Source organism: Geotrypetes seraphini, chromosome 14 (genome assembly GCF_902459505.1).
Source record: "Geotrypetes seraphini chromosome 14, aGeoSer1.1, whole genome shotgun sequence".
Classification (NCBI taxonomy): Eukaryota; Metazoa; Chordata; class Amphibia; order Gymnophiona; family Dermophiidae; genus Geotrypetes; species Geotrypetes seraphini.
The window spans coordinates 49,018,923-49,043,465 of record NC_047097.1 but is presented as its reverse complement, the minus strand read 5'-3'; the positions used below and the strand labels follow the sequence as shown (position 1 = coordinate 49,043,465).

Below are 24,543 nucleotides of genomic sequence, written 5' to 3'. Positions count from 1 at the left end.
TGAGTTTAATCAAATGAAGTGTATCATTTTGGAGAAATGTCAGCAATCTCTGAGATGGGGCGATTGGCCCCGGTTTTTGCACCAGAGATAACAATGGTAAATCCTTAAGAGTTTAACGCCCAGATTGGGTGGTCAGTATTCTACTAATTGGGGCATAGGAATATTTCCTATAAGGTCCATTTGGAGTGCCCCTGTATTCAGAATGACATCATTGTTCACCTGATTGGTGGATTGGGGTAAAAAGGGGCAGAATCAATGCCATTATAAACGGCTGTAACTTGGCGTCTGGAAGCTCAGCCACTATTTCCTTAAAGTATTGTGGTCTGCTTGGTGAAATACTCAGCAGGGAATTTTGCATTACAGATTTACTACCCCTGATGCAGCATCTGACGGAAAAAGATTCCACTGTCAGATGAATAATTTCTGTACTTGTATATCTGACTATGCTGTAAATCAAGATGCAGTGAAACTCAGGGGAGTCCTTTGGAGAATCAGTGCTGGATTGTACCTGTGGTGCTGAAGGGTACTGTGAAGTGCTGAAGAACCAGCATTGTATCTGCAGCCAGAGCAGGATTATAATAGAAATTAAGCTAAGTCTTGTTTCCACTGCACTTATACCCTGTCTGAGCTGCTGAATGTGTGGTTATTCTTCCAATTTGGTATGAGATTGACTGACGAGACATGCTGTCAACTTAATTCAAGTGCTTGGCAGTAGAATGAATGAATAATCTTAAAGAGATTAAGTATTGAAGATCATTAGTGGAGGTTTTTTTTCAGACCTGTGAAGCCAAACTGAGGTCTTTTTTTATGTTTACTGCCTTACGTGTATGGGTGGTTGCAGCATTGGTTAGTGTCAGCCTTCTCATACTTGTGCTAGCAATTTTTTTTCTTGATATATTTGATTACAATTACCCCAAAATTGACCGGATAAATGTTACATCATAGAGTGCTAGAGAGGAAAAACTTCCTAGAAATCATAAATGACGAAACAGTGATCATAACATGATCAAATTTGAGTTGATAACTGGAGTGACGTCACTAATGAAATCTACTGCAGCAGCATTTAATTTTCGCAAGGGTGACTACAATAAAATGAGGAAAATAGTTACAAAGAATAAAAGATCTGTGGCAAAGGTCAAAAGTATAAATCAGGCATTGATGTTGTTTAAAAATACCATCGTGGAAGCCCAGACCAGATGTATTCCACATATTAAAAAAGGTAGAAAGAAGAGAAAACAAGAGCTGGCGTGGTTAAAAGGCAAAGTGAAAAAAGGCTATTGCAGCCAAGGAAACATCTTTAAAGAATGGAAAAAGGATCCCAATGAAGAAAAGAGACTAAAAAACTGGCACATTAGATACAAAGCATTGATAAAGAAAGCTAAACCTGAATATGAAGAACAACTTACCAAAGAGGCAAAAACTCATAGTAACTTTTTTTTTTTAAGGTACAACAAAAGCAAAAAAAAAAAACCTGAGGGAATTTGTGGGACCATTGGATGATCAAGGAGTAAAAGGTGCACTCAGGGAAGATAAGGCCATAGCAGAGAGACTGAATGAAGTCATAAGAAATCTTCCTGAACCGGAAATGGTTTTCAAGGGTGATGAGGCGGAGGAATTGAAATACATTATCTCTCAGTGAATCTAGAAGACATACTAAGCTAAACTGACAAATTAAAGAGTGATAAATCACCAGGATCGGATTATATACATCCCAGAATACTGAAATAACCAGTCACTAAAATTGTCTGTAGTACCTGAAGATTGGAAGGTGGCCAATGTTATGCCGATTTTTTAAAAGGGTTCCAGGGGAGATCCAGGCAAAATAGTGCCAGGCAAAATAGTGGAAACAATTATAAAAAATAAAATTGTAGAACGTGTAGACAAACATGATTTAATGAGAGTCGGAATGGTCTTACCTTACCAATTTGCTTGACTTCTTTGAAGGTGTGAATAAACATGTGTATAAAGGCATGTAGTGTATCTAGATTTCCAGAAAGCTTTTGACAAAGTTCCTCATAAGAGGCTCCTGAGAAAATTAAAGAGTCATGAAATAGGAGGCAATGTTGAATTGCGGATTAAGAATTGGTTATCAGACAGAAAACCAATATTAGGGTTAAATGGCCATTTTTTTTTCAATAGAGGAGGGTAAATAGTGGTGTGCTGCAGGAATCTATACTGGAACTGGTGCTATTTAACTTACATTACATTAGGGATTTCTATTCCGCCATTACCTTGCAGTTCAAGACGGATTACAAAAGAATTATCCAAGATGTATTACAACAAGAACTTACAAAAAAAAAAAATATTGGTCATTTTCAAAAAGAGTAAGAAATGGGTAAGGTTATTTGTTTGGAGTAGTTGGCTTTAGTGAGAGGTGGAGTTTGAGACTTGCGGTATTATTTCTTATTTATAAATGATCTGGAAATTGGAACTGCGAGTAATGTAATTACATTTGCAGATGACATTAAACTGTTCAAAGTTGTTAAAACACTTATGGACTGTAAAAGACTGCAGGCAGACCTTAGGAAATTGGAAGACTGGGCATCCAAATGGCAGACGTGGACAAATGTAAAGTGATGCACATTGGTGTCATCGAGGACAATACGATTAAACCTTCCGTCTAATGTGTGGCGGCGGACAAGAAAGCAAACAAGATACTAGGAATTATTTGAAAAGAGATGGTAAATAAGACTAAGAATGTTATAATGTCTCTGTATCGCTCAATGGTGCAACCTCACCTTGAGTACTGCGTTCAGTTCTGGTCTCCTTATCTCAAAAAAGATGGCACTAGAAAAGGTTCAAAGAAGAGCAACCAAGATGATAAAGGGGATGGAGCTCTCTCGTTTGAGGAAATACTAAAGAGGTTAGGGCTCTTCAGCTTGAAAAAGAGATAGCTGAGGGGAGATAAGATTGAAGTCTACAAAATCCTGAGTGGTGTAGAATGGGTACAAGTCGATCGATTTTTTTTACTGCATCAAGGTTTACAATGACTAGGAGGAAATATTATATCACTCAGAGAATAGTTATGCTTTGGAATGCATTGCCAGAGGATGTAGTGAGTAGCAGGTTTTAAAAAAGGTATGGCAAGTTCCTGGAGAAAAAGTCCATAGTTTGCTGTTGAGACAGACATGGGGGAAGCCACTGCTTGCCCTGGATAGGTGGCATGGAATGCTGCTACTATTTGGGGTTTTGCCAGGTACTTGTGACTTGGATTGGCCGCCATGAAGACGGGATACTGGGCTAGATGGACCATTGGTCTGACCCAGTAAGGCTATTCTTACGTTCTTATGGAGGGTGGACCATGTAGCTACTCTATAAATCTCCTCAGTCGGAACTGCCCAGAATTCTGCCCATGAAGAAGCCTTGCCTCTGGTGGAATGTGCTTTCAAAGAAATCAATGGCTATGTCCCACAGCCAGTGTACACAGATGAAACAGCCTTGCAAATCCATCCTGAAATGGACGTCTTCAAGTCAGGCTTTCCTCAACCACGAAGGTTAGTTAACACAAAAAGTTGATCTGAGAGATGAAATTCATTAACCACCTCGAGAAAACGGAGAACACTGGACGCCAGACTTCCTGATTTACTTGTAAAACTGAGACCACTTCCATCTCCATAAATCAGTGCAGAGGTTCCCTGTGTGATAGAGCCTGGATCTCCTAAACCCGTCATGCTGAGGCAATAGTCACCAGAAAAACTGTCTAGACAGCATAATCCATCAGTGATGCATACTGTAAGGGCTCATACAGAGACTTACAGAAAGTCCATTAAGATAATATTAAGGCCAACTTCAAAGCATTTAGGAGCTTACCAAAAAAAAAGACATGTTTACTGAATTTGATGAACAGTGGGTCACAGCAGTAGAGAATGACACAGGGATACATTTTTCCTCGTCCCCGCAGGAACTTAATTTCTCCCATCCCCGCAAGTTCTGTCACTGTCCTTGTCCCTGCAAGCTCTGCTTTAACTGCACAAGCCTCGAACACTTGATTTTAAAGTGTTTGAGGCTTGTGCAGATGAGCTTGCAGGAATGGGGCAGGGACAGGAAAAGAATATGCCAGGACAGGAAAATGAGTTCCTGTGGGGACGGGGAAAAATTTGAACCCTGTGCCATTCTCTAGTCAACAGGCAGTGTCCTATTTATTGCTGTTGGTTGGTTTAGAATAAATGTGTGTAACTGGAATGGTAGGTCTTTCCTATTTTTAAATGGAGTTCATTTCTTTTTATATTTTTTTATGATATAATGAATTGCAATTGTAATCCACTTGGACTAGTCAAGCAGAATATCAAATTTTGGTAAAAACAAACATTCCACACGGGAGAATGCCACTGCAAGGCTCCCTTCAGTAATCTGAGTATGTCAGAATGGAAAGCTAAGGACCCTTTCACCACTTAAGCTCTGAAGTACGAGGGGCTCACCACCTGCATCTTGCAAGAACCTACCAGACCCTTATCAAGGCTGTCTCAAAGGAACGGCAGGATTTTGGATATGGGAGTCATGTACAGCTCCACTTTCTTATCAGTACACCATCACTAAAAAGTCTTCCAGTAATTAGTATAAGCCGCAACAGTCACTGGCTTCTTGGATCGTAGGGTACTTATGACTACCTCTGAATATCCTTTCTGTGCTAAGGATGCATGCTCAAGGGCCATGCCGTAACAGCAAAGCGTTCCGGATCCTCCAGGACAATTGGTCCCTGTGACAGAAGTGTTAGAAGTTAAGAGCAGCATGATGCATCTGTCCCATTGTAGCCACACTAGATTCATATACTATGGATGACAGAGACATCCTGCATCACTAAAATCACTAATCCATGATAAGTCTCTATTCTTCGAATGACCCAGCCTACCACTGGCCAGGGGGAGACACATACAACAGCTCTTCTGTTGGCCAAAGCTGGACTGTGGCGTCTACTTTGTCACTTCCTGGCTCGAATCACCTGCTGGAGTAATGAGAAACTTTCTAGTTGTCCGCTGACATTAGGTCAATTGTCAGCCTTCCCCAGCGCTTGACATTGTGTTGAAAGCACTCTGGGACAGGATCTGGTGACATAGAGTCAGCCTGTACGTTGCTCCCACTACATGTGCCACTTCTAGGTGGGTTTTCTCCAAGAAAACCCTCTGCCTTCCAGAGACTTTTTGAAGACCTGTAGTGGTAACCGAATGGCTTTCGCTTCCAATCCGCTAATGGACCAGTTTCTATGAGAGGATAACCAGCGGCCCTGAACTGGATGACCCTGGCCAAGTCCTCCCCAGCCATATAGACTGGAATCCGTAGTATCACTCGAGGAAATGCAGAGAAGTAAGCCCTTAAGACAGCATCTCCTCCAGACTGATGGGCTTCCGCCATCCAGGACAACTGCCTCTGGAGCAAATCCATTTGCAGAGACTAGCAGGATAGTAGTACTCTTTGAAGAAGACTAAGCTGAGCTTTCACCCAAGGCGCCATGTCTATGGCCATTACCATGGACCCCAGCAACTGCAAGTAGTGCCAATTCATAGGAGCTAGCCTTGCCAGAATCTCCAAAATCTGGTGTCTCAGTTTCATTTCATGCTTCTGGAAGGAAAACACAGCCTTCTGCAGTGTTGAAAAGGAGTCCCAGATATGCCAGAGTTTGGACCAGGTCCAGGTGACTCTTCTGAAAATTGATAACCCAACAGGAGCTGGACAACTTGTGCCATTGCCTAGCAACATTCATCTTTGGATGAGCTCTGATAAGCCAATCATCCAAATATGGAAGAACCTGAAACTGTACTTTGCACAGCTGTGCTGCAGCAACCACCATAACCTTTGTAAAGATGCAAGGTGCCATTGCAAACCCAAAAAAGGAGCATCAAAAACTGAAAATGCCTCTCCAGTACATGGAACCTGAGAAACATTCTGTGTTTCAGGAAAATGGAAATATATGTAAGTAGAACGCTATCAAATCCAGAGAGGTAAATGAATTCCCCCAGTACTGAGGTTAGCACCAAACACAGGGTCTCCATTTGGAATCTAGGCACCTGTATTGCCACATTGACAGACTTCAGGTCCAGGATGTTCCTCCAATCATCCGAGTCTTTCTTGAGCATGATAAAGTACACTGAATATCTGCTCAATCCCAATTCTGTGTCCGGTACTCACACCACAGCCTGGAGAATCTCCAGAAACCATTTTATTGTCACTATGAGTACATAAGTACATAAGTACATAAGTAGTCGCCTCCGCCGGGGCAGACCAGAGGTCCATCCAGCCCAGCGGTCCGCTCACGCGGCGGCCCATCAGGCATATTGCCTGGTCAGAGGTCCCTGACTAATTTTATTGCCTACCTCTACAGTTATCTCTAAACCTTCCACTGCTCTTATCTGTACCCCTCAATCCCTTTGTCTTCCAGGAACCTATCCAGGTCATCCTTAAAACCCTGTACTGTGCTATTTCTTATCACGGCCTCCGGAAGGGTGTTCCATGTGTCCACCACCCTCTGTGTGAAAAAGTACTTCCTTGCGTTTGTTTTAAACCTGTCCCCCTTCAATTTCATCGAGTGACCCCTTGTTCTTGTGGTTTCTTTCAAATTGAAAAATCTGTCTTTGTCAACCTTTTCGATGCCCCTCAGGATCTTGAAGGTCTCTATCATATCTCCTCTGAGTCTCCGCTTTTCCAGGGAGAACAGCCCCAGCTTCTTCAGTCTGTCAGTGTATGTAAGGTTTTCCATACCCTTAATCAGTTTAGTTGCTCGTCTCTGGACTCCCTCAAGCATTGCCATGTCCTTAGATGACTGCTTCATCCGGTCTTCTTGCTGGATAATCTACAAAGAAGTCCCAAAGAGGGCAAAAAAAAAAAATTCAAGCTTGTAGCCCTCTCGAATGATGGCTGAACAGAACCTCTTCCAGGCCTCCTTGTAGTATTCCTCCTATTCGGTGAGGTTCAAACTCTAGCCTGGTGTTATTGGGACTTTTTGGTAATAGCTGCTGAGCAGGGTGTTGACATCTAAGGTCATTTGGAGCCCCATAGTGCTATCTAGATCTCTGAGCAAAGAAGCCTGTTGCTACACAGTGAGACCACCTGTAGCCACAAAGGTAATCACAATTTGAAACCCCCCCTCCCCCGGGCACATGGTCTACTATCTGGCAATGACTTAGGATGTAATGTAATGTAATTTATTTCTTATACCGCTACATCCGTTAGGTTCTAAGCGGTTTGAAGAAAATATACATTAAGATTGTTCCTCTCCACAAAAGTGGAAGTAAGGAAGTTCTTTTTCACCCAAAGGGTGGTGGACACCTTGAATGCGCTTCCAGAGGGGTAATAGGACAGTGTACGGTATTGGGGTTCAAGAAGGGATTAGATAACTTCCTGAAGGAAAAGGGGATAGAAGGATATAGATAGAGGATTCAGGTCAGGAAGGGACACCAACCAGAGAGCACAAGGAGAAACCTGGTCACATCGAGATGAGCCATCAGTGAAGACTTGTGATTCTCTCAGGAAGCAAGAAAGACCGGCTACCTGCACCTTAAGGGAAACCACAGCTAGACCTTTTTTCAGGACTGCCCGAAGGAAAGTCAGGATGACTGGAATGAGAGTATGAAGCAACTCTACCCAGTCCTTAGCCCAGCATTGCAGTCAAGCCCACAAGGCCTTTGCATAGGCAGCCAGAGAAGAGGGCTTCTTGACCTGAAGCAGTCTGCCAATAACAACGTCGGAATAGCCCTTGCGACCTGGAACCGAGCGCTCAAGAGTCATACCATAAGACCAAAACGCTGTGGATTCTGCATGGGGACTGGCACTGCATCAGAAATAAAATGTTGGACAGAAACCAACTTGAAAAGGCAGTGTATACGAGGATCATCTCCCTGGTCAGAGAAAATGATCCCTATAGACTGCACCACCTGTCCTGGGCGTTGCCAGAAAGGCTCATCACATGAGATTCACAAATTCCAGGGAGAAGCCTAGTGCAGGGGAAGTAAATGACTCCGCTTCGCATCATTTATTTAATTTGTTTTCTATCCCATTTTCCCTAAACAGCTCAGAATTACGAGAAAAGAGATCCTGGACATATTTTCTACCCATTTCACAGACCCAAAGCGGTTTACCAACCCTGGAGGACTATGATTAGGCTAAGCCCGAGGCTCCCACCCCTCTCCCACGTGCGTGCAGCACGCAGTACACAGATGCTCTTCCGCCAGTAATTCAGCACAAATTTTACATGAATTCACATCCTCACTCCCTGAGGAGTCTATCTCAGCTGATTCGGAGCAAAAATGGGGATTTTTAGGCAGATAGAGAGGTTTTTGAAAAAAAAAAAAAAAAAAGATTGCTTGAAATCCAAGATAGCCACTACCAGTAAAATCACACCAAAAATGGCCTGTAGAGACTTTGAAAAATTCAAAAACACAGAAAAAGGGATTTTGGAGATGGGTGACCTGAACCCAAACCTCAGAAACCTTCAAATTTTAGATTTTTTTGACCCACCCCAATTCTTCCATTGGAATCAATGGAGTTTTAGTCACAGTTCTATGATTGTGCTTGTCTGCAGCTTCTTGAATGCATCTGAAAAGGTGGAAAGGACTTTTCTACCTCAGATATTTCCTGCAGTTTGCTGGGGGGGGGAGAATTCTTTTTTTGGGGGGATGGGGTATTGGAAGAGGAAAGTTTTAGAGATTATAAGAGTACAGATCTTTCATTCTTTTGTATACGTTTTTAACCTTGCACTAAGTTGTCTTCTGGAGAAGGGGGGGGGAGCAAGGATGGATGGTAGATGAAGGAACAAGGGGAAGTTGCATCTCTTGAGTATTTAATAACTTGGAGCTAGAGAATGACAAAGGGACAAATTTGTCCTCCGGCCTCAAGGGATCTATCTCTATCCCCATGAGATTTGTCCCCATCTCACAAGCCTTAAAATCATAAGTGTTTGAGGCTTGTGCAGATGAGGACAGAACTTAAGGGAAAGGGGATGGAGACAGATCCCGCAGTGACAGGGACAAATTTGTCCCCATGTCACTCTCTACTTGGAGCAGATGGTGTTCAGAGTATAGTTATTTTGTCATATATTTGAAGTCTGTGCAATATTAGGTAACACTGTTATTGCTTTTGTTGCTTTCATTGTACGTGATGTGTCTTCTGCTCATTCAATTGCTTAAAAATAGAAAAGGATAGGGAGGTAGGGTTGGGAGAAAGGCAACAAAAACACTTGCAAGTTGTTTTGTATGTTTGAATTGTATGATTTAACATAAAATCAGCATACCTTTGAATTTCCATGGATCCTGAGCAACTCAGAAACAGTTTCGCTGCAATCATTTTCTCACATCTTTAAAACCAGATTAGAGGAAGGAGAAACAAGAAGATGCAGACAAGAACAGTTTGCAGCAGTGAAGGGAGGGAGGAAAGAGAGAAGACAGAATTCTGTCCACTACCTATACTCTCCAAGTTTATTTATAAATTTACTATCCCTCCCATCAGACAAATCAGCTGGGCAGTTTACAGGCTAAAACTGAAAAATAACATTGTGTATAATTGACCGACTAGACTGTGAGAAAGAAAAAGGGCAAACTACAATACCAGATAGGAAAGTGTTGGGGGGAGGGAAGAGAGAGAACATACAAGGTTAAAAGCTGTATGGCCAACATTTTGCAAGTGGTGCCAGCTGGGTCCAAGACTCTCCCGCATTCAATTAAGAGGAGGGTTGTAGACCAACCCTAAGAGGCACTAGCAAGGCACCAGCTCAACACCAGAGACGTGAGCCATGACCCAGTTAGAGGACTACACCACTTCCCTTATACTAGCAGCAATGCCACTAAAGTCAATGCTCTCTGTCTCCATCACTTGAGTGAGAAGAAAAGCCTGCACATTTGCCAGTAGGAAAAGGAAAGTGATTTGGGCTATCTTACAATTAAAAACAGAGAACCTGGATCTTGAAACGTTTATAAAGATATTTAATTTCTAGGCAACAAGAAATGCGAGCAAAGCTATTCAATTAAGATAGAAAAAAACTTTGGGTCTGTCTATATATAATAGCTTTGTTTAAATACTTCCCTTGTCAAAGGGTATGAATAAATCCGAATTCAGTAGCTAGCATTAAATTTTGTCTATGGGATCCATATAGAACTTTTTTTTAATTGCCGCTTAGGGCTCCTTTTACAAAGCCGCACTAGAGCCTTAACGCACGGAATAGCGCGCGCTAAATTGCTCCACGCGCTAGCCGCTACCGCCTCCTTTTGAGCAGGCAGATTTTCAGCTAGTGCGCGCTAATCCGGTGCGTGCACTAAAACTGCTAGCACAGCTTTCTAAAAGGAGCCCTTAAGAGTCTTTTTTTAATTAGTCAGATGCATAACAAGCAATATTTTCTTTTTAAATCAATTATTTGATTTTCTCAGCTTTTTTCCTTGTTCATGCATCACTAAAATTAGGAAAAGGCATAAAAATAAAATTTCATTATTGTCAAGGATGCATTAGTCACATCCCCCAAGATTTTGTTGTACGTCAGGATAGATCGCAGATAAGAGTTAGAAAAGTACAATACTCCCCCCAAATTTACAGGGGTTCCCTTCCAGGAGACCCCGAGAATTTCGAAAAACCAAGGCAGGGGAGAGGCAGCTGGAGAGGCAGAAGACAGTTAGAGCACTGGTGGGTGAAAAAAATCGCTCGCGGTCTGCTCCGACCGCCTCTTCCTGTAGTAAAGTAGGGATATACCGATCAGGAGCTGCTTTGACACGCAGTTCATGATTGGTGTAGTCTGACTTTACTACATGAAGAGGCGGTCGGAGCAGACCGCGAATGAGCGAGTCCACGATTCGCAAATTCGCAGGGAACACTGTACAGTCAAACCTTGGTTTACGAGTGCATCGGTTTGCGAGTGTTTTGCAAGACGAGCAAAACATTCACAAAATCGGCACCTTGGAAACTGAGTTTGACTCGATTTACAAGCACCATCACCCGCGATCCGGCATCCCCCCGCACGCATCGTCGTCCCCTTACGATCCTACATCCCTTACCCCGATTGGGCACCGGCACCAATGCACAGGACATGCCGGTGCTGGTGCCCGAAGATCCTCCCTCTTCTGGGCTGGGCGGTACGTCGAAAAACCTCCCTCTTGCCTGTGCTGGGCTGGGCTTTGAGCATTTGCGCATGCTCAAAGCATTCTGGTCTCACTCTCTCCGAGATTCTCAGATTCAGAATCTCGGAGAAAGTGAGACCAGAAGCCCTTGAGCATGCGCAAATGCTCAAGGCCCAGTCCAGCCCAGCACAGGCAAGAGGGAGGATCTCCGACGCACCACACAGCCCAGCCCAGAAGAGGGAGGATCTTCGGGCACCGATACATCCTTTGCGTTGGTTCTGGTGCCCAATCGGGGTAAGTTCAAGTTTATTAGGTTTTTATATACCGCCTATCAAGGTTATCTAAGCGGTTCTACAATCAGGTACTCAAGCATTTTCCATATCTGTCCCGGCGGGCTCACAATCTATCTAACGTAAGGGATGTCGTTTCGGTGCTCGGGGGGATGTAGGACTGTGGGGGAGGGGGGGCGATGCAAGCAGGGAGGATGCCAGTTTGCAGGGGGGATGCCAGATTGCGGGGAGGGGGGTATGGAGCAGCGTCGGAGGCCTCAAGGGGGAGGAATGGAGCAGCGCTGGTAGCCACGGGGGGGGGGGGAGGAGGAGGTGGAATGAATCAAAGCGAGTTTCCCTTACTTCCTATGGGGAAACTTGCTTTGATATATGAGCAATTTGGTTTACGAGCATACTTCTGGAACGAATTATGCTCGTAAACCAAGGTTCCACTGTATATGGCAAACGTTTTGAAATTGTGGCAGATGTGCACAAATAAAAATAATTTCACATATCAATTTAATTTAATGCAGAGTTTATATACCACTAAATCATCACACTGGCTTTGAAGCGGTTTACAAGAAAACAAATAAAAACTAGACTTTGCTTTGCGTAACAAAATAATTTTCCAACTTTGTCTGCATAATTTATTTTTTTCCTTTCAGAGCTTTATGCATGGAGAGTCTCAAATACTTGTGTGCAGAGATGTTACTGGATTCATGTGAATAATTTGGTGGGGTAGGGGATTGCAAGGGAAAAGAAGATATGTCAACATTTATGTCAACTTCCTACTTGTCACATCTCAAGTGATGTTTCCTTTTGGGAAGAGTGGACAACTCAATGATTCCTAAACCTGTCCTGGGGAAACCCCAACCAATCAGGTTTTCAGAATATTCACAATGAATATTTAGGAGATTGATTTGCATACACTGCCTCTTTGGTGTGCAAGCCTCATATATATTCATTGTCTTGAAAACCTGACTGGTTGAGGTGCCCTCCAGGACAAGTTTGGGAAACACTGGGATAACGTAAATGTTTTAAACAAACTAAAAAAGAAAGAAAAAACCCCATTCCTCAAGTGCCAATATACACACAGGGATACCGTCTGCCACTTAGGCTCTTTAGCTTACCAAACCACCATTTCTGCTCTGGTCAAGCCAACAATAAGATGTCAGAAGTAGCACCTTAAGTCACTTACTTCTTAGTTCCAACTGGGGCCTTGAACATGAAAAACAATGGTACAACACAGTTCATAGCACCAGCCAAACCCCAGGAGGCAGTGTAGTAGCAGTAGGAAGATATAACCTAAGGAAGCCAGCCCCATGACTTACTTCCTCTTAATAATGGCCTCATGTGCATGAGAGAAGAAAATTATCTACTAAAGAAGGAATGCAGAGAAAAGTTGGTTACATGCATACCAAATAACTACCACCACTTCTCTGACTTGACTCCTGCACAATTCAACAGGGACCAGCCATTTCCATAGCAAGAGACATATTTTGCTACCTTTACTACAGATTCACAAACCAATGTATTCATAACATTTATGTCAACTTCCTTTTGAGTTACTTTAATTCATAAAAGGACAAAGCTAATTTTAGAAAGCAATCAAAATTTTGGTATACTGGACTAGTATGTGCAAGAGTAAGAAAATGCTTGCTGCTCAAGAATTTCCTCTGTAAACAAAATAACAATCATATTAGTTGGTTTTAAGGAAACATTAAGTGTTGCTTATGTTGTTTATCAATTTTGGAGGGCATGATTTGAGGGAAGAGAATGGCACAGAATTATTGGCTTTTTGTCTGAAATTATGTTGGTGTTATTGTTGCTGCTTGTTCTTCCCTTCATTGTCTTTCCCTACCCTTGAAGGGGGCAAAGAGAGCACAAGTCGCCAGCAACGATTCCTACTTTTTGAACTAAACATGCTAAAGTTGTTACAGCAACAACTCCTCCTGCGGGGTACCTACCCATCTTTCAATTTTTGCCCAGGATTTTTTCTACTCCTATTTCTTATATGCAGAAATTCAATAACACACCCAAGTGCATATGAAATACTTTAATATAAAAATTGTACACATCTAAATGCAGTGCCAGTAGAACATGCTTTGATAATTTTAACTGTCAAATGAAATAATCATTATCACCACATTATTTTTCAATGTAATTAAAACTGAGTGGATAGTATTGCTAGGTTTCATAAACAGAAAATGATGCCAAATAAAGACCATCTTATCATCCTTACAAAGAATGGAGAATGAATACACATCCATCTGATTCCTGATTATACAGCTTGGGAGCAATGACATTAGTGGTACTCTATACTGATGACCAGTTTACTGTATGAACAGATTTGGGTTGTCTGAGAGTGACAAAATAACAAACTGCAACTACCAGTGTAATCACATCAATGTAAGAACCAAGTCATGGTAATATTTCAAACCAAACGCTATAGCTTAGCCTTGGTTCTTACATTGTTGTGAGAGTGCCCTAGCCCACTGTTTCCCAAGTTGGTCCTGGAGTATCCCCTTGCCAATCAGGTTTTCAAGATATCCACAATGCATATGCATGAAAGAGATATGCATACAGTGAAGGCAGTGTATACAAACAAACCTCATGCATATTCATTATAGATATCCTGTAAACCTGAATAGCAAGGGGGTACTGCTACAGCCTTCCACACTCATCTGCTGGACTGAATCATATCCAGATTATAGAAACATGGTAAAGAAAATGAACAGGTAGGTTGGAAAGATTCTGGCATTATTGTAGCATATCATAATGTCTAAGAGAATTCCAAATGCAGACACAATTAGCAAAAGTTGTGGAGGGATCAAAACCATGTCTGACTCAGATAAATAGGCTGATTGCACCAAAACTGGATAAAATGCTGCTCTCCCTCTCAAACATTCCAAACTATTGCTGTTTCAAAATCATTTTGAATACTCTTAGACCTTGGTCTCCTTGGTTTTTGACTACCATCTGTCTGCTCCATATCTCTACTAGACTAGCTATTATTATGGTATAGATATACACAGCATGCCTAGATAGAGGTTTCTCCAACTAACCTGTTCTGTTTTGACTGAATGCAACCTGAGGCATGAAAACATATTCCAACATCCCTGGGTACTGCCCGAAATGAAACTGAGCCTATGGCAGTTTCCCATCCCCCCCCCAGCCTGCAATTTTGATTTACGGTGATTCTTCTTACTAATGGTGGGTACATTTTTTATGCATTCTATTATGATATCATTTATCATATTTCTATTATAAGACTATTCTATAGTGCCATTTAATGTGTATATTTCTGAAACTGTATCATGGTATTCCTTTTATTAGGACTCAATTTGCTTGTCTCCAAGTTTATCCCATTGACAGTACATATGCTTATGTTTGATCATTTCACTATTGTTATGCTCGAGTGAAGGTCTTCATTAAAGCAGTTGATAAATCTCCAAATCAAGCAAATATGGCAAATACAGTCTACCCCCCAATCCATGACAGCCAGTCTAAGCTTTACAATCCTTTTCTTTCCCTCAGAGATCCCTATATTGGAGAGCAAAGGGTTTTTTTTCATCTCAGATAAAAGTACTCATCTCAAAATACCTCCCATGGGAGGTTCCATGGAGCAAATTCTGTAAAGGACGTCTAAAAGTTAGGCGTCATTTAGATGTCCAGCAGCACAACACCAAGCGCAATTCTATTAAACATAGACACACAATAGAGAATCCCGCTCAGCAGCACTTAGCGAATTTAAGCGCATCTATATAGTTAAGCGTGCTTTATAGAATCGCCTTTTAGGCGTTGCATAAACATCTTCACAACGTCTATAATATCGCATTTTATATTATGATGTCATTAGAACAGCAATTTTATGCTGTTTTACATTAAAATTGTATGCAGTAAAATGGCATGCAGAAGGAGCCCAATTTTACAGAAGCACCACTATTATATTTTATTTATTTATCTTTTAATTATTTATATTCAGCTCCTTTATCATATTCCCTTCTATCCTGGTGGGCTCAAGGGGATTAAGTGGCACTAAACCTCATTCCTACAGTTTAAAAAAATAAGAAGAGAACCCCTACTCACGATGGCTGTGGCTCAGAGCAAGTAGACATGTCTGATGCACAATCTTGACATCATCAATATGCACCTAGATGGCAGACTGTCACTAAAAAAATAGTAATGTGTGCTGGGGTACCTGACCATACTAGGGATTTTAACCCATGACATGTGGAAGATGGAAGTAGTGCCTTTAACTACTAAGCCATATGTGCTTCCTTTTAGGCAGGGGTTCCTGCCATATGAGATGATACCTTAGGAGATCACAGTCATCTCAGAGTAAAAATAAGTTACCCTCTGGTCCCTGGAAAGGGAAGAGTGCAAATGTAAATGGCAAAAATCCACAACACAAACTTTCTTACGAGACCAAAAAGGTACCGGGGGGAGGGAGGAAGAGCTTCTGTGGATTAGAACCCATGACCTATAGAACATGGAAGAAGTGCCTTTAACCACTGAGCCACAGGAGCTTCCTTTTAGACAGATGTTCCTATCATTTTTTAGTGACATTCTGCCATCTAGGTGCATACTGATGTCAAGATTGTGCATCAGACATGTCTACTTGCTCTGAGCCACAGCCATTGTGAGTAGGGTTTCTCTTCTTAAACTTTGAGAATGAGGTTTAGTATGCAATACATTTTATCATGTGCTTTGCTTAAGTAATAATGCATTATTAAACATCTTTTTCCATTATTAAAGAGGAGTCCTCTTTATCCCCCAAAGAGAAGCCCCGTTCACCTGTATGTGGACGCCTCTGACACGCCTAAGTGACAACTAAGTCACATCCACTTAACTCATGCCCAACACACACCCAAAAGTAGACCTGGTTTTGCAACGCCTACATTTTAAGTAAAAATATACATGCGTTAAGATGCTTAGCGCCATGCAATTCTGTAAGTGTACATCCATATTAAAACCATGCCCATGTCTATCCCATTAAGCGCTGCTTTTTCCAATGGGCATCTACGAAATTCCGGACGCCTATTTAGTAAATCGCACACAGCCTTTGGATGTCTAACTTTCAATTATTGCTTCTTAAATGTCATTAATTGGGCTTATCTATTTGAACGTCTAAGTTGCTGGACGTCCACATTATGGACGCCTAACTTTAAGCATCCTTTATAGAATTTGCCTCCATGAGTTCAGTTTTTGTAAAGAAATACTTTCATAGGTTAAAAAATAATCTGCCCTTTTTCACATTTGTCCTACAGTCTATTACAGAGCTTTATTTTAATTTTTAAAAAGGCCACTTCCTCCTATACATTCATAGTTGAAGATATTTAAAAAGTCTATAATCTCTCCCTATTCCACCTGTATTATACATTTAGGGCTTGATATTCAAAACAATTTAAACAGCCAGGAGAGGCTCCTGGCCATTTAAAATCACCTGTCTGTGGCTAATTGGGTTATTTTCAACAGCACTTATCAAGATAGTGCTGCTGAAAATGACCTGTTGCACCCAAGCCAAAACTGGCTTACAGTGAAAATCAGCACTTAAGATAGCCAAGTGCCAATCTTTTTCAGCACTTAATCAGCTAAGTTGACTGCATAAATAGATTCACATAAAACGCAATCCTATCTTTGTGTGGTTCTTTATAGATGGTTAAGTACTGAATATTTCATTTAACAGGTTGTGTTTTCGCCAGATCCATTTACCTGGAAGTTCAATGCTGGAGCCTGGAAATAGCCCAGCATTGAATTTCCAGGTATAACAACAGCAGCAATCGGCAGAATTCTGATCACCACTGGCTCAATACTGGCCTTCAGATCTTTAGGTTTGCTCCCATATTCTTCATAATGCAGACCAAAGACTGACTTCATCTGATTTATAACTTTTTGAAGGTGCAGTTTCCAGAACTGCACATAGTACCCTAAATGAATGCCTCTGGGCAAGACTTGTCAACTTCTTTTTTCCCTGTTGGCTATTCCCCCCAATGAACCAAGCATCCTGACACATACCATCACTTTTTCTACCTGTTTGGGGCCACTCCCTTGGGTTTTGCAACCCTAATGCATGACCCAGCACTTTTCTTTCTTTTTTTTTTTTTAGCATTGACAGATAAGACTTAAAATTCTAGATCCTTGGGTGTTCACTTCCGGTTCTCAAGGGCCACCAACAGGTCAGGTTTTCCCTGAATGTTTTATGAATTGAAGAACAGGACCATCATGAGGACAGAGAGGCTGCCGATTGTGTTTAAGAAACTGTGATTTTTATTTGCTAGACTGTTGTGCAACTCTCAGTTTGAAGCCTCTCTGATCATGGACTAATGAACCCATGAACTAACCAAGATCCAGTTTTGGATAAAAGTAATCACAATGACTGTATGTGTGTGAAAGCTGGGAAGTGAGTGTGAGTGATGGAGATTAGGTTCACTGACTAAATTATTCTGATATTTATTAATAAATTAAGTATTGGTAAGTTGTAAAAGTATTGTAATGAAATGAACTGTGGGAAATAAGATTAAAATTGAATTGATTCAGATAATACTTGTTTGTATTAAATATTTAATAGCTGGTTTTAAGAATTTGAGTTAAGGAATATGCAAGAGAGATGCCTCATAGCATTTTTCTATCTTTGGCCTGCACCTTGTCACATTGTTTCGTTACCTTCCCAGACACCATCATCACCCAAGGTCCCTCACATCAGTCTCTTTCATTGTACCACATACAGCTCCTTCAGATTTCTGCACACATAATACATCACCTTACATTAAAGTTTAACTGCCAAGCTTTAGCCTATACTTTTAATTTTTGCAGATCACCTCTTATGTCATCTACTCCCTCTAGGATGTCAACTCTGTTGCATCTACAAAAATTCAAACCTTTCCTCCTACCCGTTCAGCCATATTGTTCACAAAGACATTGAACAGAATTGGTCCCAGTACAGATCCCCAAGGTACACCATTACTCACCTTTTTTTCTTCTGAGTGAACTCCATTTACCACCTGCTGCACCAGTCCAACCTGCACCATCTGCTAGAGGTAGAGAAATACTGAAAGGTTCCGGGCTACACCAGCCCTTATACCGGTGATTTCACTGGAAGACTTAGTTTCTCTACCACCATCTGCTGGTAGGCGGACACAACCCGTTGGTCTGGACTGGTCTAGCAGGATGAAAAGGAAGATGGTAATTAGCTATATGGCAATAAGATGAGAACTAAGGCACTGGTTCCCAGCCAGTCAGATTTACAGGATATCCACAATGAACATGCAAGAAATAATCTATGTATAATAGAAACTGGACATATATAAATCTGTCTCACACATATGCAGATAGGTTAAAAGGCTGACTAATTGGGAGACAACCAGAACATGTTTGGGAACCACTAGGCCTGACTAACTGGGAGACAAACAGAACATGTTTGGGAACCACTAGAAAGCTTATTAGTTTTGAATATAAAGCAAAGAACAGCAAAATGCCCTACAGTACTTTTCCCAAGGGAGAGAGATAGGGAACATGCAAGTAAAGATGACTAAAAGTAGAAGAAGCCTACCTGTTTAGCATGGAGATGGGGTGGGAAAGGAAAGGTAACAGAACAAGTAGTACAAGATCAGAGCTAACCAAAGGTGTAATAGAGAGAGAAATCAAAAGGTAATGAACAGCCAGACCATGAAGATGAGAATTTTAATTTTTAACTTAGGCCACGGAAAACGCAAACAGCAAATATCTGAAATAAGATAACAACATGAAGCATGGAATTAGAGATCAGCAAGAAATTATTACAGCTCTTAAAACAGTTGGGATACAAAAAGCTTTGCAAACATAGATATTGAATATGCAACAGAAGTTATTTTGTGCATGTAATGCTAGTAAAAAAGAGATGGCAAGCATAGACATGGAAGCTCAGAGGGAAAGTTATTCTACAGTCATCCCAAAATGCTCAGCAGAGGCAGATGTTGGGGCATGGAATAAAAAAAAGAAAAAAAAAGTAAGAGACTGCAGATATTAATTTTTGATAGTTTCCAAAATGTAAGTGTATTGGAAAGGAAATAATGCTGTGAGTTTACCAGGTATCAAAGAGAGGGAAAAGCAAAGCAAGACAGGCCTTATTGTCATTAATGTGACTCAATGAACTACTCTCACCTCCTCCTTTCACCCCAAAATAAAGATTATTTTGTTTAACTCATGATTTTTCATTGGCAGCTCAAGCACATTTCAGATACAATGATAATCTCTCTGCTCCGGAGGGCTTACAATCTAAGGAACCAATTCTTAGAACCTAGCGCCAGCGCTAGAGGCGATTTAGTGCCAGAATAGCACTGGTGTTAAGCTACTCACAATGATCAAACAGCTCTAGTACCAGAAACAACCCAACCAAACATTTTGCAAATGATATTTAAATGTATGTAAATTCATCAAATATTCCCTCTCATGCTCAGAGAACAGCACAAACAAGAATGCTGCCCCTAATGCTGAAAATCTACCACAAATTCAGAGGTTACTACTGAATTGTGTTCTGCTATTCAAGCTGTTTTACACTAAAATTATTTAATATAATATATAGGGTTATATACATAACATTGTAGATTAAGGAAGATATCAGCCCATCCTGTTCACCCAATTGAGTCTCCCATTTTCAGTAGTTAAGCATAAAAATTCCCATATACAACTCAACACCATCTTTTCTTTCACCCAACTTTTCAACACTAGATTCATATCCACCCCAAGGCGCTATCTTTTTGACACTTCTGTAAGCAGCTCACTCCCGACTCTCATCTTCAGCTTTGATTTTTACAAGACCAGTCGTTAATCCAACACCCAGCCTTCCTTCACTTTTAAATAATTGTTTCTCCATGATTCAGCCTTCACATAAGCCCATAAGAACAAGAGACTTGGACTTGGGTCAAAGATCCACTAGCACCTTGTCTCAGACAACTGCCAATCCAGATGACTAAAAGTATCCAGCAGATCCCAACTAATAAATTCATTCTTTGTTGCTCAGCTTGCCATAACTTAGGCTGCGTATATTAACAAAAGGAATATGGAAATCATAATATTGGTTTTTAGAACTTTATTTTTTAACAGGTCTGAAAAGTTTATCCATTTTCCGTTCATACTCTTCTTTAAAAAAATGGTGAAAATCTAGCACGCATTTTTTAAATGTTTTAGAGATGCAAAATGTGCTCAAAATGCTTCTTGCCCATTACCATTTAATAGAAAGTTAAATACTATACTGCTCTTTCTTGATCTTAAAGCAGTACTGAAAGCAAGAAGACTTCACGATGATCAAAAGAAACGCTATTGCTGAGGAGACCAACTCGTCTCTAACCTAGAGCCGCTACAAAGAATCTGAACGCGCCCGGCTGCTTTATGATGCTTGCTTAGAAGTTCCTCCCCGCCTTTGTTCCGGATTGTGGTATCGCGCAAATATTTGCTACTGCCACCTCGCCGCTTACGGCAGCCAACAAAAGGCGCAGGTCGCCGAACAGTCCCAGGCAGAGGGCAATCCCATTACAGGTCCATCCCCTCGGCCGCCCACCCCACCCCCCCTTGCCAGGAGCCAGCCACAAACAGACCGAGAAGAGCAAGATGCCTCCCTATCAACTCCAACGCGGCCTTGACAGCCAAGGAGAAACTGTGGCCACGATACGTCAACTTAATTACAGGAAACCGTCCTTATGACGCTTTAATAGGCTTTTTCCCTACAAGCTCGCCGTCTGGCTGTTTAGGCAAATGTAACAACACACAACTATCACCAAAGATGGCGGCCGACGGAGGCTCCTCGGCAAGCCCCAGCTGATCTTTCTACCTTAAACTCACCACGCCTCACCATGCAGACTAGCACCACAGCCAGCAATCATAACGCCTGAAAAGCTAAGAAGGGGAAGGCTGAGGAAAAAAAGGCGGCTTACCGTAAACGCTTCGCGGACTACTTAGGCGAAAACATCAGTGCAATTTGCCTGCTAACATTTCCAGGCAGCGCCGGGGCTGCTAACGGGGAGTTCGCGTGAACCTGGCGTGATGGCTGATGGGTAATTTTGGGTCAAAGAAGGCTACTGGAGAGCCAGAGGCGCACACCTCGAAAGGGAGGCGCGCGAAGCTGGCGCCACGTGGTGAGTCCGCCGACTGCGCTGTTCGAAGGCAGCTGCTGCGCGCGCACGGAAAGTTACCGCCGCTCAGGCTTGCGCTGTTTTCCTGGTCTTCCTCGGGCTGTCTGTGCAAGGAGCGGAAGATCTCCTTGCTCTTAGACCTGGATAAAAGGAATGAAGGTCCTGCTGTTGCAGCAACATGTGGTATGGAACTGGAGCAGTAAGATAGAGAGCGCGAGCTGTGACTTCCCGAGCTTTCGGGTAGGCTGAGGAGGAGAAGCGGGTCTTTGCTACTCAATTGCACTTCCCAGGAAGGCGGGGTCCCAATTGTGTGAGCTGGAGACTAGAAACTTCTTGGACCGGTCTGGCTGCAGCAGTACTTAGCGGTTACGCAAACACGGGTCTACTATACTGTCCTGAAAGGTTATATATGGTATTTAGTACTCGGGGTGGGAAGAATTGGGGTGTTTTTTCTCTCAGTTCTTTTATTGCTTTAAAACAAAACAAAAACATCCTTGACGATTCTTCGAGGTTTGTCAAGCCTTCAGTGAGTCTTTAAAGGACTACTATTTCAGTAATGAAAAGACTAATGCAAAAAGCTCCCAAAAAGTGGAAAACTTGTACTTTTTATCTAATCCCAAAATGATCGACATCTGATCAAAATAGCATTTAATTTTCTTGTGACCAGTTTAGTCTAATACATTGCTTCAAAGTTTTAAATATTTTGTAATGCATATTAATCCATTTTATCCTAGGACAAGCAGGCAGTATATTCTTTACATGTGGGTGATGTCATCAATGGAGCCCCCTAGTGGACGTTTTCGCAAGCAGACTTGCTCGAAGACCTTCAGGCTTCCAATTGGCCTGCGCGTGCCCCTCCCGCCCTGCCTAGGGCATGCGTCTCCTCAGCGTGTCCTCAGTTCAATATTTTCTGCGGAGCCAGAAGCACTGCTCCCTTGCTGCGTGCAATGTCGTTGTCCCTCTTGCACCACGGCTTTCTTTATTATTTTCGTTTAAATCGCTGTGCTCGCGTCTTTTAATTTTCTTTATTTTCATTTTTCAAATTCGTATATTTTTGACCGGGTTCCCGGTCCTCCACTGGCTGCCTGGCCTCGCAGGGCCGCAGCCGTACTTTTTCTTATGTCCCAGCCTCGTTCCGGATTTAAAAACTCAGTGTAACCGAGTTATCTCCATCACCGATCCCCATTGTTGGTGTGTTGAGTGCCTGGGTGCAGAGTTGTGTCCCCGTTGTGCGACTCTACAACCGCGGGCTCTTCGTCAAAGGGTTGCCAAGATTCTCCAATGCTTTGGTCCCATGGATCCTGCGGGGCAGGCCCCATCGGCCTCGGCCCCTTCTACTACTCCGGCTTCGGGCAAGTCTCCTCTTTCCTCCTCAGGTGTGCCAGCAAAGAAGCCTTCCTCTGAGTCTCATGTCAGCGCCGCCTCATCGGCGCCTTCGAGACATCACTCTAAGCGTGCCTTCTCACGTAGGGAATACTCTTCCTCGAGGTTGCCCCCGAAGGAACGCATTGCTGCACCTCCGACCCACCTTCCTTTGGTCTCAGTGCCTATGTTTGAGGACATGCTTAAGGCTATTATTGCCACACAGTTTTCCTCGGTGGTGAGCCAACTAGTCCCGACCTCGATGCCTGTGGCCTCTGTCTCGACCCAGTCGCAGTCTGCCCAGCCTGAGCGTTCCCTTGTTTCTCGAAGGCGTCACCCACAAGATGCGTCAGGTTCCCTTGAGCGATTCTTCCTCCCCTGAGGCGCCGAGGACTTTATGGGGGTCCCGGCCCGTGTTTCCCCCGCTACTGGGGGGAGGCTTGCCTCTTCTAAAAGGCCCCAGTCTTCCCCGCCCTGTCGGGACAGGTCTCCGACCTCGAGACGGTTCACACACACGCTTGTCCTCGAATTGGACTCTAGTGTTTGTTCCCCGTCGAGAAGCTTGCCGACTTTTAAGAGGCCTGCTTCGAAGCCTATTGGGGATTTTTCCTTTACCCCTACGTGCCTTAGTCGAACCTCTTCAATCTCCCATTCACGGGACTCTGAGGCTCCGGCTTACTATTCCAGAGAGGTTTCTCCTCATTCTCGGCTGCGCCCTGATCTCGGTCGGAGTTTCCTCTGGAGGATGAATCCTCTTCTCGGACCTCCTCCTTTTCTCGTTTCATCTCTGACATGGGCAGAGCTCTGAGCTTGGATCTTCAGTCCAACTCCCGCTTTACGCAGGAATACCTGGCGGAACTGGGAGTTGACAATATACCTCGTGAGGCACTTCGCCTACCATTGTATCAGGTTCTTCGACAGAAGTTTCTCCGGAACCTGGAAACACCATATGCTGTCACTGCTATCCCCTCCAAGTTGGAGTCCCGTTACCGGACTACCCAGTTAAAGGGTTTGAGGGTGCTCAGCTTTCCCATCAATCCTTGGTGTTTGAGTCTTCCTTGAAGAAGTCTAATCCCTCGAAGGTCTATGCTGCAATCCCCCCCCTGGCAGGGAGGGCCGTGCGATGGACAAATTTGGTCATCGTCTTTATCAGAACTCGATGATGGCAAACCGTGTCCTTAACTACAGTTTCTTCTTCACGTCCTACCTTCAGTTCTGTATTGATGCCCTCTGCTCGTTCTGGGAGGTCATGCCAGAGCCTCAGCATCAGGAGTTTCGTCTCCTCGTGGAGACCCTCTCCCAGCTCTGCCTGTACATGTTTCAGGCCTCTTACGACGCCTTTGAATTATACTCAAGAGTCACAGCCTTTGCGATCGCTATACATCGCCTCGCATGGATCCGAATCTACAGGATCGTCTTTCCAATCTCCCGTGTGTGGGTCATGAGCAGTGTTCCCTCTAAGCGGGCGGGTGTTGTGAGCAAACTTTTTTCACTGTGAGCTAAAAATATCGGGCGCCAGCAAGTTATGAGCCAAATAAATATGTTGCTTTCTACCACAGAACTTCCTTACGTTTGTATGGAATCTATCCCCTTTCAACTTTAGAGAGTGCCCTCTCGTTCTCCCTGCCTTAGCTACTAAGTCTATTCCCTTCAGTACCTTGAATGTTTCTATCATGTCCCCTCTCAATCTCCTCTGCTCAAGGGAGAAGAGGCCCAGTTTCTCTAATCTTTCGCTGTACGGCAACTCCTCCAGCCCCTTAACCATTTTAGTTG

The 24,543-nt window shown here is 42.8% G+C and overlaps 1 protein-coding gene across 4 annotated transcripts in view; it reads right to left on the bottom strand.

Moving 5' to 3' along the window:
* Window positions 1-21,717, bottom strand: part of ZNF280D (zinc finger protein 280D) — a 235,533-nt gene extending 213,816 nt beyond the window's left edge. For 2 of the 4 annotated variants that reach the window (XM_033920137.1, XM_033920139.1), the window contains exons 1-2: window positions 21,211-21,717; window positions 18,271-18,461 (exon numbers count right to left, since the gene is read on the bottom strand). In XM_033920137.1, the coding sequence (XP_033776028.1) occupies window positions 18,271-18,296 (26 nt within the window). In that variant the 5' untranslated portion in view covers window positions 18,297-18,461; window positions 21,211-21,717. Of the gene's footprint in view, window positions 1-18,270; window positions 18,462-20,505; window positions 20,768-21,210 lie in introns of those variants that run through there. The other 2 variants (XM_033920138.1, XM_033920140.1) reach the window with 2 other exon arrangements.
* Between the last annotated feature and the right edge of the window lie 2,826 nt (window positions 21,718-24,543).